The sequence below is a fragment of the Nicotiana tabacum genome, chromosome 18 (genome assembly GCF_000715075.1).
Source record: "Nicotiana tabacum cultivar K326 chromosome 18, ASM71507v2, whole genome shotgun sequence".
Classification (NCBI taxonomy): domain Eukaryota; kingdom Viridiplantae; phylum Streptophyta; class Magnoliopsida; order Solanales; family Solanaceae; genus Nicotiana; species Nicotiana tabacum.
The window spans coordinates 15,407,116-15,420,890 of record NC_134097.1 but is presented as its reverse complement, the minus strand read 5'-3'; the positions used below and the strand labels follow the sequence as shown (position 1 = coordinate 15,420,890).

Here is a 13,775-nt window from a genome sequence, read left to right as displayed (position 1 = left end):
GTTATTCACAGTAGTCAATATTTAGATATGGAAAATAAAAAATCTCTTTTTATTCGTACCGAATGTTTACACCAATTCAATAAATACATGATATATAATTCACATACATTATCATTACTAAAACATAAAGAATTATTAATGCACATTCTTATCTCAATTTATTACTTAATCATAATAAATAATTATCATTTATATAAATATCCGGTGCGCTTAAATTCTTACGTTGTACAATTACTTATATCCAAAGTCAAGAACCTTATTCAAAAGAGATGATGAAGTAGAATCCAAATCCATTACTAATTAAGTTACTTAATGATAATAATCTTTATTCTGTTACTGATCTCAATCATCAACTTTTATTTAGCCCTGTTACAAATCCTATGGCGCCCTCCTTTTTCTACTGAATAATAAAATAGTTTCAATCTTTTTCAAAAATTCTTTGAGATAAGGTGGGTCCACAAAGCTATAAGCCAAAAAGATATACTCCAACAAAGATGATAACTTTTGATTAAATTTAATTCTTGCATCTAAGTGATGTCAAGTAGAGTTGTAATCTTTTCTGTAAAATTTAATTTAAAATGTATTATCTACTCTTTTCCCCTTTTAAAAACAATTTCTTTGAACATAGAAGTTTAACTTTATTCACACAATATTACATGTAACTAAAACCTTATTCACATTTGATGTTTACATTTATGCATCGTATGCGTGCTCTTGCCATTAAATCATAATTTAATTAATACATATTCTTATTTTAATTTAACTTACTTACGATATATTAGTACTTTTTTTGGAAAAAAAATTCAGAAAATTCTGAAGCCGTTACGCTTTGGTACGTACTAAATAACCTGGTTACTTGTAATAACTGACAACCACACATAAGATATAAACCACTAAACAAATTCGATGGGACAAACTCTTATCGAAAAAGCTATTGGTAAAAACAATCGATTTCTAGGTAGGAAACCGAAGTTAGTAAACTACAAAATAAACCTGCTTACCAGATACAATATCTTAAATATTACCAATGTATAAAAGTACTTTAAAGTGTTTATATATAAAAAAGAACGATATGTACAATGATAGGATGACAAATCATACGATACCACGATAACAATTTTATATGAAAATGAAAAAGGCAAAAACAACACAGTACTAGGAATAACGACATGACATCACTCTTTGATCACACAAAATAAAAAAAGGTTGTTTCTTATCTTTTTAGTATTAAAAAATCAATCAAAGTCATATAAATGACTCATCAAAATGCCACACTTCCAAACAAAAATATGGACAAGTGGCACATACTCACACAGTTCCCCTATTCTTGCCACCTTCTTTTGCTCCTTTCTGCCTCTTTTTTACTCTCATTGTTCCCATAAAATTCTCATCTTTGTATTTATCCTCTCTCAGAATCATATGAAATTTGCTCTATCTTATTTTTGGAGTACTTAAATTTTGTTCTGAGGTATGAAAATTTAGTTGAAAATACACACTGAAAATTTGCTAATGTAACTGTTTTTAGTGTGTATTTTGTTTCTCTTTGCATGCATTTATGTTTTTGTCTTTCATTTTTGATATTATGATGTTTCTTTAAGTTTCTTTTTCCTCCCCTTCATTTATTGTGCTCATGATTCAAACTTTACATGTATTTTGTGTTCTTGAGTAGTAGAAACAAACAAATCACTGATTTGGAAGCAAAAGACAGAGAGGGTTACATGCACCTGTTAAGTTCGATAAAAAATTTCATGTATACGTGTATATGTCTTTAGAAAATAGTGATATATTAATAGTGGGCACCCTATATATATACAAAACTGATTTTGGTTGAATCCAAAAGTGCACCCGACTTTTCAAATTTTGCTTCCGCCTCGGATCACACCCTAGCTAGAGGTGCAATTCTTCCCGGACCCTGCGCGTGCAAGATGCTTTTGTGCATCATGCTGCCCTTTTAGTATTAAAAACAAAGGAAAAACATATTTTGTGGAGTTTTAAGGTTGTTTTCTTGTTAGTATCTACATAGTGTATTTTTTAGGAAAAGTGTCACGGAGAAAGTCCATAAAATCTTGAAAACTTGTGCAAATAATTGAGGAGAAGAAAGGGAAGAATATTTTTTACATGTTCTTGTTGCATAGTACTATTAATTAATCTAAAGGGAATGATTAATTTGTACCTCTTCTTTTTATATATGGTTAGTGCATTAGTTTTGGTTGTGTTTTTGAAGTTCTCTTTTAAGTTGATAACTGTTAAAATAGAGATATTTCATAATAATTGCATATTCCTTCTAATTTAGAATTTTGGAATCAATATTAATGGTAGGAATATCTATTTTCATTTTAGTCTAGGAATATTTATAAGATATTTACTTTCTTTCTAAGTTTAGGATCTATATTAATGATATATTTTACTTATTTTATTGCCTTTAGTTACCTATAAATATTGATGTACACGCACTCTTCTCTTGAGTTATTATTCATTTTCTCTTTGGTTTTCTCCCTAGATTTTCTGTTGCACCTGTTTCATTTTTCATTGTCTTGAAATGATAGAACTCTTTCTGCCTTATTGGCATGCCAATTTATATTAATAGTTTTGTTTTTTCAATAGCATTCCACACAATGTTAATTTTATCCCTATATTAAAGTATCAATATGTGGAATTTTGATGTTTTATGTCCATATGTTTTCCAGGACTGCTCTTGAATGCTTATGCAAAATTGCTACTAGACATATGGGATTACTCTTTGCTTAACTGAGTCACACAGGCGGATCCAAAATTTAAAACTTTACCGATTTAAACTTTAAGATTTTTAACATTGAACCTATTATATTTTTATAATTGTGGGTTCATACTTACTATTTGTAGTGAATTTTACGCATAAATTTATACACTGCATTGAAAATACCAGATTCAGATGAACCCGGTGTCAGTGCTGTGAGGCTGCATCCGCCTCTGGTCATAGTACCATCTTTAGGAAAAACTTAATGATAGTGAGTGTCACTTCTCAAGGGAATTCCTTGATTATGGGGAGTGTTTGTTCATGTAAAAGTGACCATTACGCTGATGAGAACACAACTAGAAGAGGTTTCTCTAGTAGATACTTCAAATTTGGGAGCTCAAAATGGCTAGAGTCCTCCCCTTTTCTTCCTTCAGGATGTTGTCAATTTCGACGACGCAGTTGTCCGTCCCTCATGGAATTGTGTATTCATAAAATATGTGAGGTGATTTATTCGTTCTCTGTTACTTCTCCCTTTGAGGGATTTTATGGTTGAGTACTTGTGTTTGTTGAGGAAATCTTATGTTGTTTGTACTAACAGGACATTGACAAATACCATTCATTTTCAATGCTCCCGAGTGACGTAAGCCAGTTGATTTTTAATCATCTGGTGGACTCATGTAGTCTTTCCGACAACTGTATTGAGGCTTTCAGAGATTGCGCTCTGCATGTAAAGTCCTGGCTTGTACTGAAAGCTTGAAATGTTAAATTGTTGTTTTAGTCTAGGATCGTTTAATGCTTATTTTCGTTCGATGGTTTTCTTTTTGTTGACAGGATATGTGCATGGGAGAATGTACACAAGTAAAAGATAATTGGATGGATGTCATATCTTCACAAGGATCATCGTTACTGTCCGCATATATCGCTGGTACTGAGGTTACAGATATTGGTTTAAGCCTCCTAAGGAATTGCTCAAACCTCCAAGCTTTAGGTTTGGATTGCTGTGACAAAATTTCCGACGGTGACATAAAGCACATCACTGGTATTTATTGCTTGATCTCTGATGATATATCACATATTAATCTATATATTGCAGCTAATTTGACATAGAAGTATTGTCTCTTATGAAGGGAATAAAAATGATTTTGTTCCTTCTGTATCTAGTATTGTTGTGTTTGTGTCTGTTATAGCTTGCCGAAGTCAGCATGAATGTGGAAAGATTTATAATGGAATTCTGTATTTTCTTTCAAGTGTTATTTGTCTGCCTAAGTGGGTCTATATCTCTGTCCTCCGCCATTCTGTGTGCTAGAATTTTTGGTGATCACGATCCATTATGTTTTTGCTTTCAGGTTTTTCAAATTTGAAATATTTGGGTTTTAGAAAATGCTTTGGGCTTACTGCTGAAGCAATGAAAAGTTTATCCGGCTTAGCGAAACTGGTCAAGTTGGATTTTGAGCGATGTCCTCTTATTCACGGAGGTTTTATTCATCTTGAAGGTTTGTTGTTTGCCATAATTTCTGTGTAGAGGAAACATTATGTCGTCTTTAATGTTCACGTCGTCTTGGTTGTGTGCTGCCCCTTCTGCATCTAACTCCAACTTGTTGACGCAATTATTGAATTGTACCTGCGATGCGAAGGTCCGAGTCTACAATGCAGAAATTCTGGAGTGGAAGGAGAGGCGTTTATCAGGAGAATACCACCAATTATTCCGTGCTCTTCTAAAGAATTAGAATTAGCAACGTAAAAGAAAAGACAAAAAGATGGGTGGGGTAAGTGTGAAAGAATTGCATAGGAGAACATTGATCTCCTGCTTATTGGAATTGCAAGTTGAGCAAGAATGCGGGCAAAGTTACCTTTTCTTTATCAAGCTTTGTAACACATTTATTGTCCTCTCTCTTTGAGTAGTTAATTGTTTGTTGCATCATCTACTCTTATGTCCTCTTTTCTTCTTGAATCAGCTTTAATTTCGCACCTCGAAGATATGGGCAATGAATGTATTGATGCAATTATCGTTTCGAACGTACCATCAGAAACTTGGATATATCACAAAATTTACTATGTCCTTAAAATGTAGTTCAAACATGCTGAGAGGTAACAATTAATTCAAATTAATGTAGCGAGAATAATTGTGAGTTGGAGTAAATTGTTTAAAACTGGAGGTAGTAGATTTTTCTTGTTAAAAGGAGGAGTTGGTGGAACACAGAGTCTGTCATTGGTCATGTAAGAGGGTTAGTGAACCTATTTAAAGGACATATTATTTATAAGTTCCTACTTTTTTTTTGGTACCATTTAAGCTTTTAAATTGTCTTCACCACGTCAAGATATTTATTTTCCCCAAAATTTATGACTTGTGTCTGTACTCATCTTCTTTGAATTATTATGCTTTTATATTGGTATTTATCATGTCAAAAACAGTTGTCTTCTTTAACTTTCAGGTTTAACAATTCTTGAATCTCTCACTATAAGAGGATGCAAGTGTATCACAGATTCAGACTTGAAGTCTCTTGCAGGTATTCTTGATGAATGTGCTTTTGAATCTTCATAAATGTTACCGAGTTTGTTTCGTAAAGTTGCTAGTTAACTCTTTGCCTATTGTCGCACAAATGTACTTCAGGACTTGGGAGTTTGAAGGAACTTCAGATTTCATGTGACAACATAACAAATGTTGGAGTGTCTTATTTGAGAGGTATCACTTGCATTTGTATTGTTATAAGCTTTCGCAATGTCCTATGATAGTATTTGTTGGTCATATGATGCTTGTCTTGTGTTTTCAATGAAAACCACAGTCTCAAGCTTATTCCACATTTCTAGTTGCGCCGGTTTTACTACACCGGATATTTGTGTTAAAACATGTGAAGATGTGTTTTCATTTGTTAGATGATATCTTTATTTATCAATTCTTTTATTGCGCAGTTTTAGCCTTTTGGACTCTGATAAACTGCAAATGCCTAAGTATGTAAAGACCAACTAGTACTGCACCTTATTTTGTGGCTATCTATGTTATATTAGCAGTTGCAGTTAGAGATCTGTAGCAGTATTGGCACAACCATAGACATTCGATCACAATTTGATTCTTTAAAATTGATGTACTAATTTTATTCTAATTTGACCGGATCCCTTTGCATGTTTATAGAAGTAAATCTGTCTTTTTTTTTTTAAGGTTAGTAAAGAAGGGATGGTTGAGTGTTATAAGCATAAACGGCAACCTAAAGGAGATCTAGGCACCTCGATATAGGGCGTTTATTCCTCATCACCACATAATCATAATTGGTTTGGATAAATAATAGATCTGGTTGTACCATTTTTGTGGTCTTCTTTTAGGTAATGAATACTGGAACTGTGAAAGGAATCTGGCTTTGCAATCCCTTTCATGGATTTTCCACCTAGTTCTTTGGCTGCTTTTCGTAGTCTTTTTTTTTTCTGTGATTAAGATCTAATCTGGTTTTGATATTATTACATTCCTACTGGTTTTACAGATTTGAACAAACTCGTCGTGCTAAATTTGGAAGGGTCTGATGTTACTGCTCTATGTTTGGATTACCTCACAGGTCTGTTTTCATTGTCCTTGTTCCCGTGTTCACTTATTAGGCCTAGTTTAGTGGTGAATAAATAGGCAGGATAGTGAATTGAGCGAATTGGAGATTTTCTCAGAAAACTTATTGAAGATAAAGTTAACAAGTCGGATAGTGGAAAAACAAGCTTAAATTCAAGTGATTTCTCAAATAAACTTATTTTTTTGTACTTGTTTAATGAGCAAAACATATACTAGTGTTCATCTTCTATTAAGACAGATACAAAGTTGCCTATATAGAAGAGTCATAATTGCATTAAGATACTTAATTGAGATGGAAGAGAAAAAAGAAGGGGTTTTTCCTAGTGCTTATATATTATTTAAAAGCCGTTTATTAAAATGTATGATCCGGATCTGCAGCTGTATTCCTTCTTATAGGAGAACATTGTGAAAGTCTTTGGTTAGGACAAAACAGAACCTGACCAGAATACTTAATGTGTGCCTGGAATTGACTCCTAAACAGGTAGTTGTTTTACTTCGTCCAAGGGATTGCTACAGTTATTGGTCACTCAGTACCACACTCAGCTGAAACTAAGCTCTTGGATATCATCGGCAGAACAAATAGAGAAATTTGTTGCTTATCCAATAAAAAAGTGGAGAGCTTAGTCTATTACCTTACACACAGTAATTTGATGACCCTAGGTACCTGTAGACATATAGGCACGGAACAGCAATTTTCTGCCAAAGGTGGAAAATCTCAGAAAAGATGGACTAAAAAAAAGGGCAACCCGGTGTACTAAGCTCCCGCTATGCGCAGGGTCCGGGGAAGGGCTGGACCATAAGGGTTTATTGTATGCAGCCTTACCCTGTATTTTTGCAAGAGGTTGTTCCCCAGCTCGAACCCGTGACCTCCTTGTCACATGGCAGCAACTTTATCAGAAACGATGGATTAACTTTGTATATTTAACGCCTAATCGAACTTCAAGTCAAAGAATTCCCCAGCCAATGATTTTATAAGATAACATTCTTTATCTCTCCATTTAGACCTTTTATTTTAGGTTTTGGTCAAATCCCTTGGTCCAATTTTTTTGGTAAATACCAATTCCCTGTGATGAACGACGGTGATATTTGGTTGTAAGATTGTTTAATTCAAGAGAATTTTCCTGTGTGTAGATTGGTCATTGATTGCATTCATAGAAGTTTCTGCTATATCATTAAGTATGGTCTATAAATACTTTGTCAGGGTGATAATTATAGTTTTCATTTTTGGAATCTTTTCCTTCATGTTATTTTAGTTTCTGATAGTTCCTTCTATCATAATGCAGCTCTCACTTCACTGCAATCGCTAAATCTCAATAGATGCCATCTAACAGATGTTGGATGCGAGAAGTTTTCCGGTGAGTGGAAGAAATTTGTTATTTGCCATATAGAACTAACGAAAGCAAAACCATTCCACATCCTTTAGCCAATTGTTTTACATCTGCAGCGCTCAGCAATTTGAAAGAGTTGAATCTGGGATTTAACAATATCACAGATACATGTTTGGAACATTTAAAAGGTCAGTAATCTCTTCTTTGGTTCCCTTCTTTTGACGGTACATGGCATTTCAGCTTTTGCTTTCTAATTGTTTTAGTCTCTCCCTCTTTGCTTTCATGCTCTAGTGTACATTAAACTCTGAAAGCTTTCAGTTTACTGAATAAGTTTTCTCACCAAAAGTCTTTTTTTCCTTTGAAATATAAAGCATCACCTTCTTGACAGTCAGCAAAATGGAAAAGATAGTCCCTAATCTGCTTCGGCTAGATGTAAGCATGCAACAGTTATATGCCTACCATTTAGTGAATATCTATGTCGCGGAAAGTTTTGCTGTTATCAACCTGATCATGTTGAGTGTTGACTCTTCCGTATAGCATCAAAGCTTAATTTACGTGGGAATAATATGACCATCCTCTCTACTTAATGTTCTCATGCTGGAATTTTATTGTTTTCGGCTTAAACGAACTGCTGGTATATTTAGAGTGTATATTTGCCTCATGGAATGCTTGCATTGTTTGGAGTTTTGAGATGCTTTCAGAATAGGGAGAATTGATGTTTTTTTACCTGACCCCTCAGAGTGAAAATTTTGAGTTTTTGGTTCAGGCGGTTCGGTTACTTCTATCCGTTTAATCTTTCTTGAATAATTTCTGGTTATTTATTTTATTTAGTGTTTACCTACATTGCAGGGCTGACAAAATTGGAAGGCCTCTACTTGGATTCTTGTAGGATTAGCAATGACGGTCTTGCTCATTTAGCTGGTATATGTAACCATAGTTTATTTCCCCTCCCGTCTTGTCTTTGCAGCATTATGCTGTAGTGTCGCCCATTTCCTTTTCTGTTACGTTCCTCGACCCGGAGAGAAGAGAATTCTCTTTATCTTATAGGTGTAAGCCTCTGCCTTTTTCAGGACTCGCAAACTTGAAAGCTTTGGAGCTGTCTGATACTGAAGTTGGAAGCGATGGAATTCTACAACTCTCTGGTCGGACTGTTTATCTCTACTTAGAAACAACTTTTCTACTATATTATAGAGCTTTTGGAACCACATTAGCTAATGGCTTTGATATACACCACTTCACCTTTTTGACTTGGAAAAACAATGAAGCCTTTAATTTGATGCCACTGATTTAATATTACTACAAATTATGATACACTGATTTTTTGATTCATATGTTTTAGGGTTGACAAAGTTGGAAGATCTCAATCTCTCATTCACATCAGTAACTGACAACAGTTTGAAAACGTTATCTGGATTGACATCTCTTAGGTCGCTTAACCTTGATACTCGTCAGATTACTGACTCGGGCCTTGCAGTTCTCACCGGTAAGCCTTAAAATTTCTAGTTGCTTTATCTGAACTGCAGTTTCCAGAAATCTACTCACGCTGATATTATCGTAAGGTGTTTGGTCCATCTTCATTAATATATCTTTGAACCGGTGGTTTTTCCTCTTCCTGTTCGGCATAGACTTTGTGCATGTCTATCTGTTTGTGTTACTTTGTCCTTCCTTGCTTTTTTAATATTATAATATTTATGACGTTATGTTCTTACTTATTAGAGACGTGTGTGTGCGTGTGTGTGTGTGTTTGATGAACTTATTAGATATATTTGCTAGTATAGAAGGTCATACCAAGATTAATGTATATTTTGGAAACTGCGAAGGAGAATAATAATTGGCGTTGGTATGTAGAGCACTGAAGCACCAGAATGTGCTCCGACAACGACTTCTTTGACATAAAGAACAGTTTTTATTTGTTCTGTTGTTTTAAGAGACGTTTTTAGATGTGCATGTTAAGAAGCCATCAGACCGACAAGTATGCAGCTGCCTTACGAATTATCACAATAGACTATCCTTTGTAGGCTTACCAATTGTAAACATCTTCCTCATAAACAGAGTCAACATCTAGTGCTGTGATTAGTTATGGTGACGCTTCGTAGTAATGACAAAAATATAAAGCCTTACATTTATCATTCATATTCGTTTTTGTGTTATTCCTTCGATTCATTGTTATATTTTCTTTTGTTTGATTGTTTATACGGTGTGAGATAATACTGATTATGTTGTTTTTGTTTGATTGTTTAATTTTGTCTCTTCTTCTAGTGCATTTATTAGTTTGCTTTTGAGTTTTCTCTCGCCCTATCGAAGTATCGATCGTTCTATACTATGTAGAAGCAATTTGCCTCATTCTTTTCAGGTGTGTGCTATAAGCTTTAACATATAGCTTTTTCTGACATATGGAAGTAGGTTTAACTGGATTGACTCACCTGGATCTTTTTGGTGCCCAGATCACGGATTCCGGGGCAAAATATCTGTCATGTAAGTTAAAATCATCTACTTATTCCAAGTACTGTAAAAAAAATTCTTCTCTTTTACGCGTATGTTAAAGGTATTGAATACAGAGTAGGAATATTCATATAATTTCTTCATTGGTGCTAAATTCTTCTTTTGGTTGATATGATGAAAAAACGTAGTCCCTCTGTTTCAATTTAAATGACACACTTTCTTTATTAGTCTGTCTAAAAAAAATGACACATTTCTATATTTGGGAATAATTTAATTTTAAACTTTTCATTTTATCTACTTTACCTTTAATGAAAAGCTTTTATAGCAAGCTTTTAGGACCACATGTTTCAAAAGTCTTCTTTTATTTCTTAAACTTTGTTCCAAGTCAAACTACCTCATCTTAATTGAACCGGAGGGAGTACTGTTTATATAAGATGAGCATACTCATATTATTAACGCGTGAAGCAAACCAATCTTGATAGCTCTACTGCATTTGTATTCGGGCGCAGCAAATTTTCTTTCGTTTCCAAATTCTCAAGTGTGTGCATGTCTCATCAGATTTGAAAAATCTCCAATCTCTTGACCTTTGTGGCGGGCGATTGACGGATGCCGGCGTCAAGAACATAAAAGATCTTTCTTCTCTGATGTTCCTAAACTTGTCACAAAACCCGAAGCTAACAAATACAGCCTTGGAATATCTATCAGGTAATTTTTTGAATATCTATTTCGTTCGGTCCATGAACACTTCCATCAGTTCAAATGTTCGTCAAAATTGCTGCTATGGATTATTTATTCGGAGCTAACAATGGCAATTGAACACTTCATATGTAATTAATAAAGAAGATAGAATTCTTAATATGCGAACTTTCTCTTGACATACTGTTGTACCATGCTACCACGATGATGAATGTGTGCTAAAAAATTAGATTAATAGTGAATGTAGCGGTGGTCCGTGCCTCCACACGTGCCCTCTCTATTGGAGGGCGTAAGAAAGGAATAGAGTACTCTGGGTGTACGGTACGCTAGAGGGGAAACATGGAAGTGCGTGGTTGGTTTCTTAAAACGCAACCTGATGTTACTTGTGTTTTGGTTGCTCTATTTCCTTCTTGTTGTTACTGCTTCTTAGACTGACTTTTACACTACTACATTTCTTCTCTATATTGTTGTGATTTGCATGCTTGCTTGGAGCCGAGGGTCTATCGGAAACGGCATCTCTGCCTGCACAAGGCAGGGGTAAGGCTGCGTACACACTATCCTCCTCAGACCCCACTCACTTGTTGTTGTTGTTGGTAGCGTCTGGATTGGTTTTTGTGCATTTCGACTAGTCCACTGGTATATACGTGTATTAGATAGCTTTATCAGCAAACACTGAGCTAGAGAGCAAGAGACAACATGTTTTTCTTTTCTGCTGGATTTAACGTAGTTTATCATCGTTTTTCCTACTTCCTACTTCGTTGGCTAACATCTCGCTTGGAAATGCAGGATTGACGTCGTTGGTCTCGTTAAACGTCTCAAACTCTAGTATCACGAACGACGGCTTGCAGTACCTAAAGCCTCTTAAGAATTTACGCTCCCTGTACCTGGAATTTTGTGGGGTTACAGTATGTGAAATCAAGAAGCTTCAAGCCAAAGCCCTCCGGAATCTTGCGCGATACCGCCCTCAGTAATGGTTATCACGTATATAGATGGACAACCGCTTTGGTGTGTAAATAAACAAAATAACATGTAGTAGTAGTTATTATTCCTATAGGCTATATATTGGTAGGGAAAAAATACTTGTTTTTGCTATGTCGGCGATGACTTTTATTCTCTCAGAGAGAAGTGCTTTTGAGCGGAAATAATTTTCTTCTTTTCAGAAGAAGCTATAGATTCTAGCTTCTTCTAAGCAAAAACAATTCCATAATCGTAGAGTAAAAAAGCTAATTATTCTCGATATTAATTTAGTTTATGCTTGTCCTCTTTTATTTTTCAAAATTTTAGAAGATGAAAATATTCAGAAAAAAGAAGAAGAAGATGAAAATATAGGCGATGGCAGTTTGATTGAAGATACATTTGCTAGGCATGAATAATGTCTTTGCATTTCTGAGCAAGATCACATCCTTTATTACGGTTTAATGTTAAGGTGTCGTTAATCAAGCTTACATGGGATCACATATGTTTTATAATGACTTCACTTGCTCAAAATTTTTGTGATGAAACTAAAGTGCTTAAATTAACTCAGGATCGTAAAATAAAGAGTAAGTTTCACTTAACCTTTTAGTATAGGAAAACAATAAATTTTTCTAACTTTTAAATGAGAAAGGTCCCACTTGTCCGAAGGAGAAAAGCTTGATTCTCATGTGCAAACGCATGTGCAAACACTCTATAGTTCTCAAATAAAACTTGGGAAAATCATGCGTTTTGTCAAACTTCTCCGATATTTCTTTGTTGCTATAGTGAAGTGATGTTATAGAAGACATATATTATAACATAACATAAAAATCGTTACCGAGTGAAACTTGACTTTTATAGTGAATGACTGTTATATAGGAATACTGTTACAAAGAGGTCTGACAGTATATATTGATTTGCCTGTTGGACAAAGTGCATGAGAAACAATTGGAAAAAGTTTGGACAAAGTGCATGAGATACAATTGGAAGGAGCATGGAACTAGAGAGAAGTTAATAATACAGTGATAAGAGTAACTATAGAAAAAATGGTTAAGTTTTTTTTTCTTCCATCTTTACATAACAAGGGAGAAAGAATAGAACTATATACTGTACAAGTAGAAAACTAATTTGACAAAACTGTGAAATCATGTTACTGAGAATCCAACATAGAAGAATTTATGGGTGAGGAGTTGAAATCGTGGTAAAAAATCATGGGATTGAAGCGTCGAATTTGTAGGATTGATATTTTTAGGGCAAAAGCGAAGGAATGACGTTATATTAGCTTTCCAATTACTGTTTCTTTAGAAAAACTATTGCAGTAGAAACTACTGTTTCCTTAAAAATGTATACCTATTTAATTGTTTTCAATAAAATTTAAAAAGAGAAACTAATTTGACCTAAACTAACTAATTTGTCCTAAAGCTGTTACATGGCATTTTATTCACGCAAAACTTGGCAAAATCTCACTTTTTTTTAAAATAATAGATAGATTAATGTACTTAGGCAATTGATTGAGATGTTCAACTCAAGTTTAGTTACAAAAGTGTTGGTGTCAAAAAGAAGTATAGAATACACCAATTGTTATAAAATAAAAACTGTAAAGTAAATAAATCGAAAACAAGTATAGAGAGAGATTGATATATTATTCAATTTCAAACTCATGTACATAATGAACTGAAAACTCCTTTATTTATAGAAGAAATAAAGCAATTGCGAGGCTTTTCAGGAAGCAGATGCGAGGCTTTTCTTGAACTGCTTGTAAGCTGTCTGCATGTGTTGCTTGCGACCTGCCTGTTTAATAAGAAGCTGCTGCAAATTATTTCATTAAGTTGCTTGCAACCTGCCTGCATCAGTTGCTTGTAGAAAAACTTCAATAGAGTACCAAACGGATAATCTTCTTGAAGAAGATTATCTATAGCGGAGTAATAAGTGGACATCCATAATATAATTATTTTCATAACACTCCCACTTAGATATTCATTAAAAGATATTGTGTCTCGTTAAAACCTTACTAGGAAAAACCCAGCGGAAAAAATCCTAGTGAAGGAAAAAGAGTACACATATTTAATAATACGCATTTCTAGCTACC

At 34.3% G+C, this 13,775-nt stretch overlaps 1 protein-coding gene across 5 annotated transcripts; it reads left to right on the top strand.

Moving 5' to 3' along the window:
• The first annotated feature begins 1,284 nt into the window (after positions 1 to 1,284).
• On the top strand, positions 1,285 to 11,982 carry LOC107832683 (uncharacterized). Of its 5 annotated transcripts, none has more exons than XR_012701929.1 (16): positions 1,285 to 1,468; positions 2,688 to 3,218; positions 3,315 to 3,443; positions 3,548 to 3,755; positions 4,063 to 4,209; positions 5,149 to 5,223; positions 5,328 to 5,399; positions 6,190 to 6,261; positions 7,550 to 7,621; positions 7,711 to 7,782; positions 8,444 to 8,515; positions 8,665 to 8,736; positions 8,934 to 9,077; positions 10,039 to 10,069; positions 10,595 to 10,741; positions 11,519 to 11,655. XR_012701929.1 is itself a non-coding variant. In XM_016660546.2 (16 exons), exons 2-16 carry the CDS (start codon positions 2,982 to 2,984, stop codon positions 11,701 to 11,703), a joined length of 1,779 nt encoding a protein of 592 aa, XP_016516032.1. In that variant the 5' UTR covers positions 1,287 to 1,468; positions 2,906 to 2,981; the 3' UTR covers positions 11,704 to 11,982. The 5 variants fall into 5 exon arrangements, 4 of the variants coding, with proteins under 4 accessions (XP_016516032.1, XP_016516030.1, XP_016516033.1 ...); XM_016660546.2 differs by having other exon boundaries at positions 1,287 to 1,468; positions 2,906 to 3,218; positions 9,995 to 10,069; positions 11,519 to 11,982; XM_016660544.2 differs by having other exon boundaries at positions 1,287 to 1,468; positions 9,995 to 10,069; positions 11,519 to 11,982.
• Positions 11,983 to 13,775: the final 1,793 nt, after the last annotated feature.

Coding starts and splice junctions, on each gene's coding strand:
- LOC107832683 (XM_016660546.2), top strand. CDS start 2,982: ATGATAGTGAGTGTCACTTCTCAAGGGAATTCCTTGATTATGGGGAGT. Junction 3,756..4,062: donor TGACATAAAGCACATCACTG/GTATTTATTGCT, acceptor TTTTGCTTTCAG/GTTTTTCAAATTTGAAATAT. Junction 8,737..8,933: donor TGGAATTCTACAACTCTCTG/GTCGGACTGTTT, acceptor CATATGTTTTAG/GGTTGACAAAGTTGGAAGAT.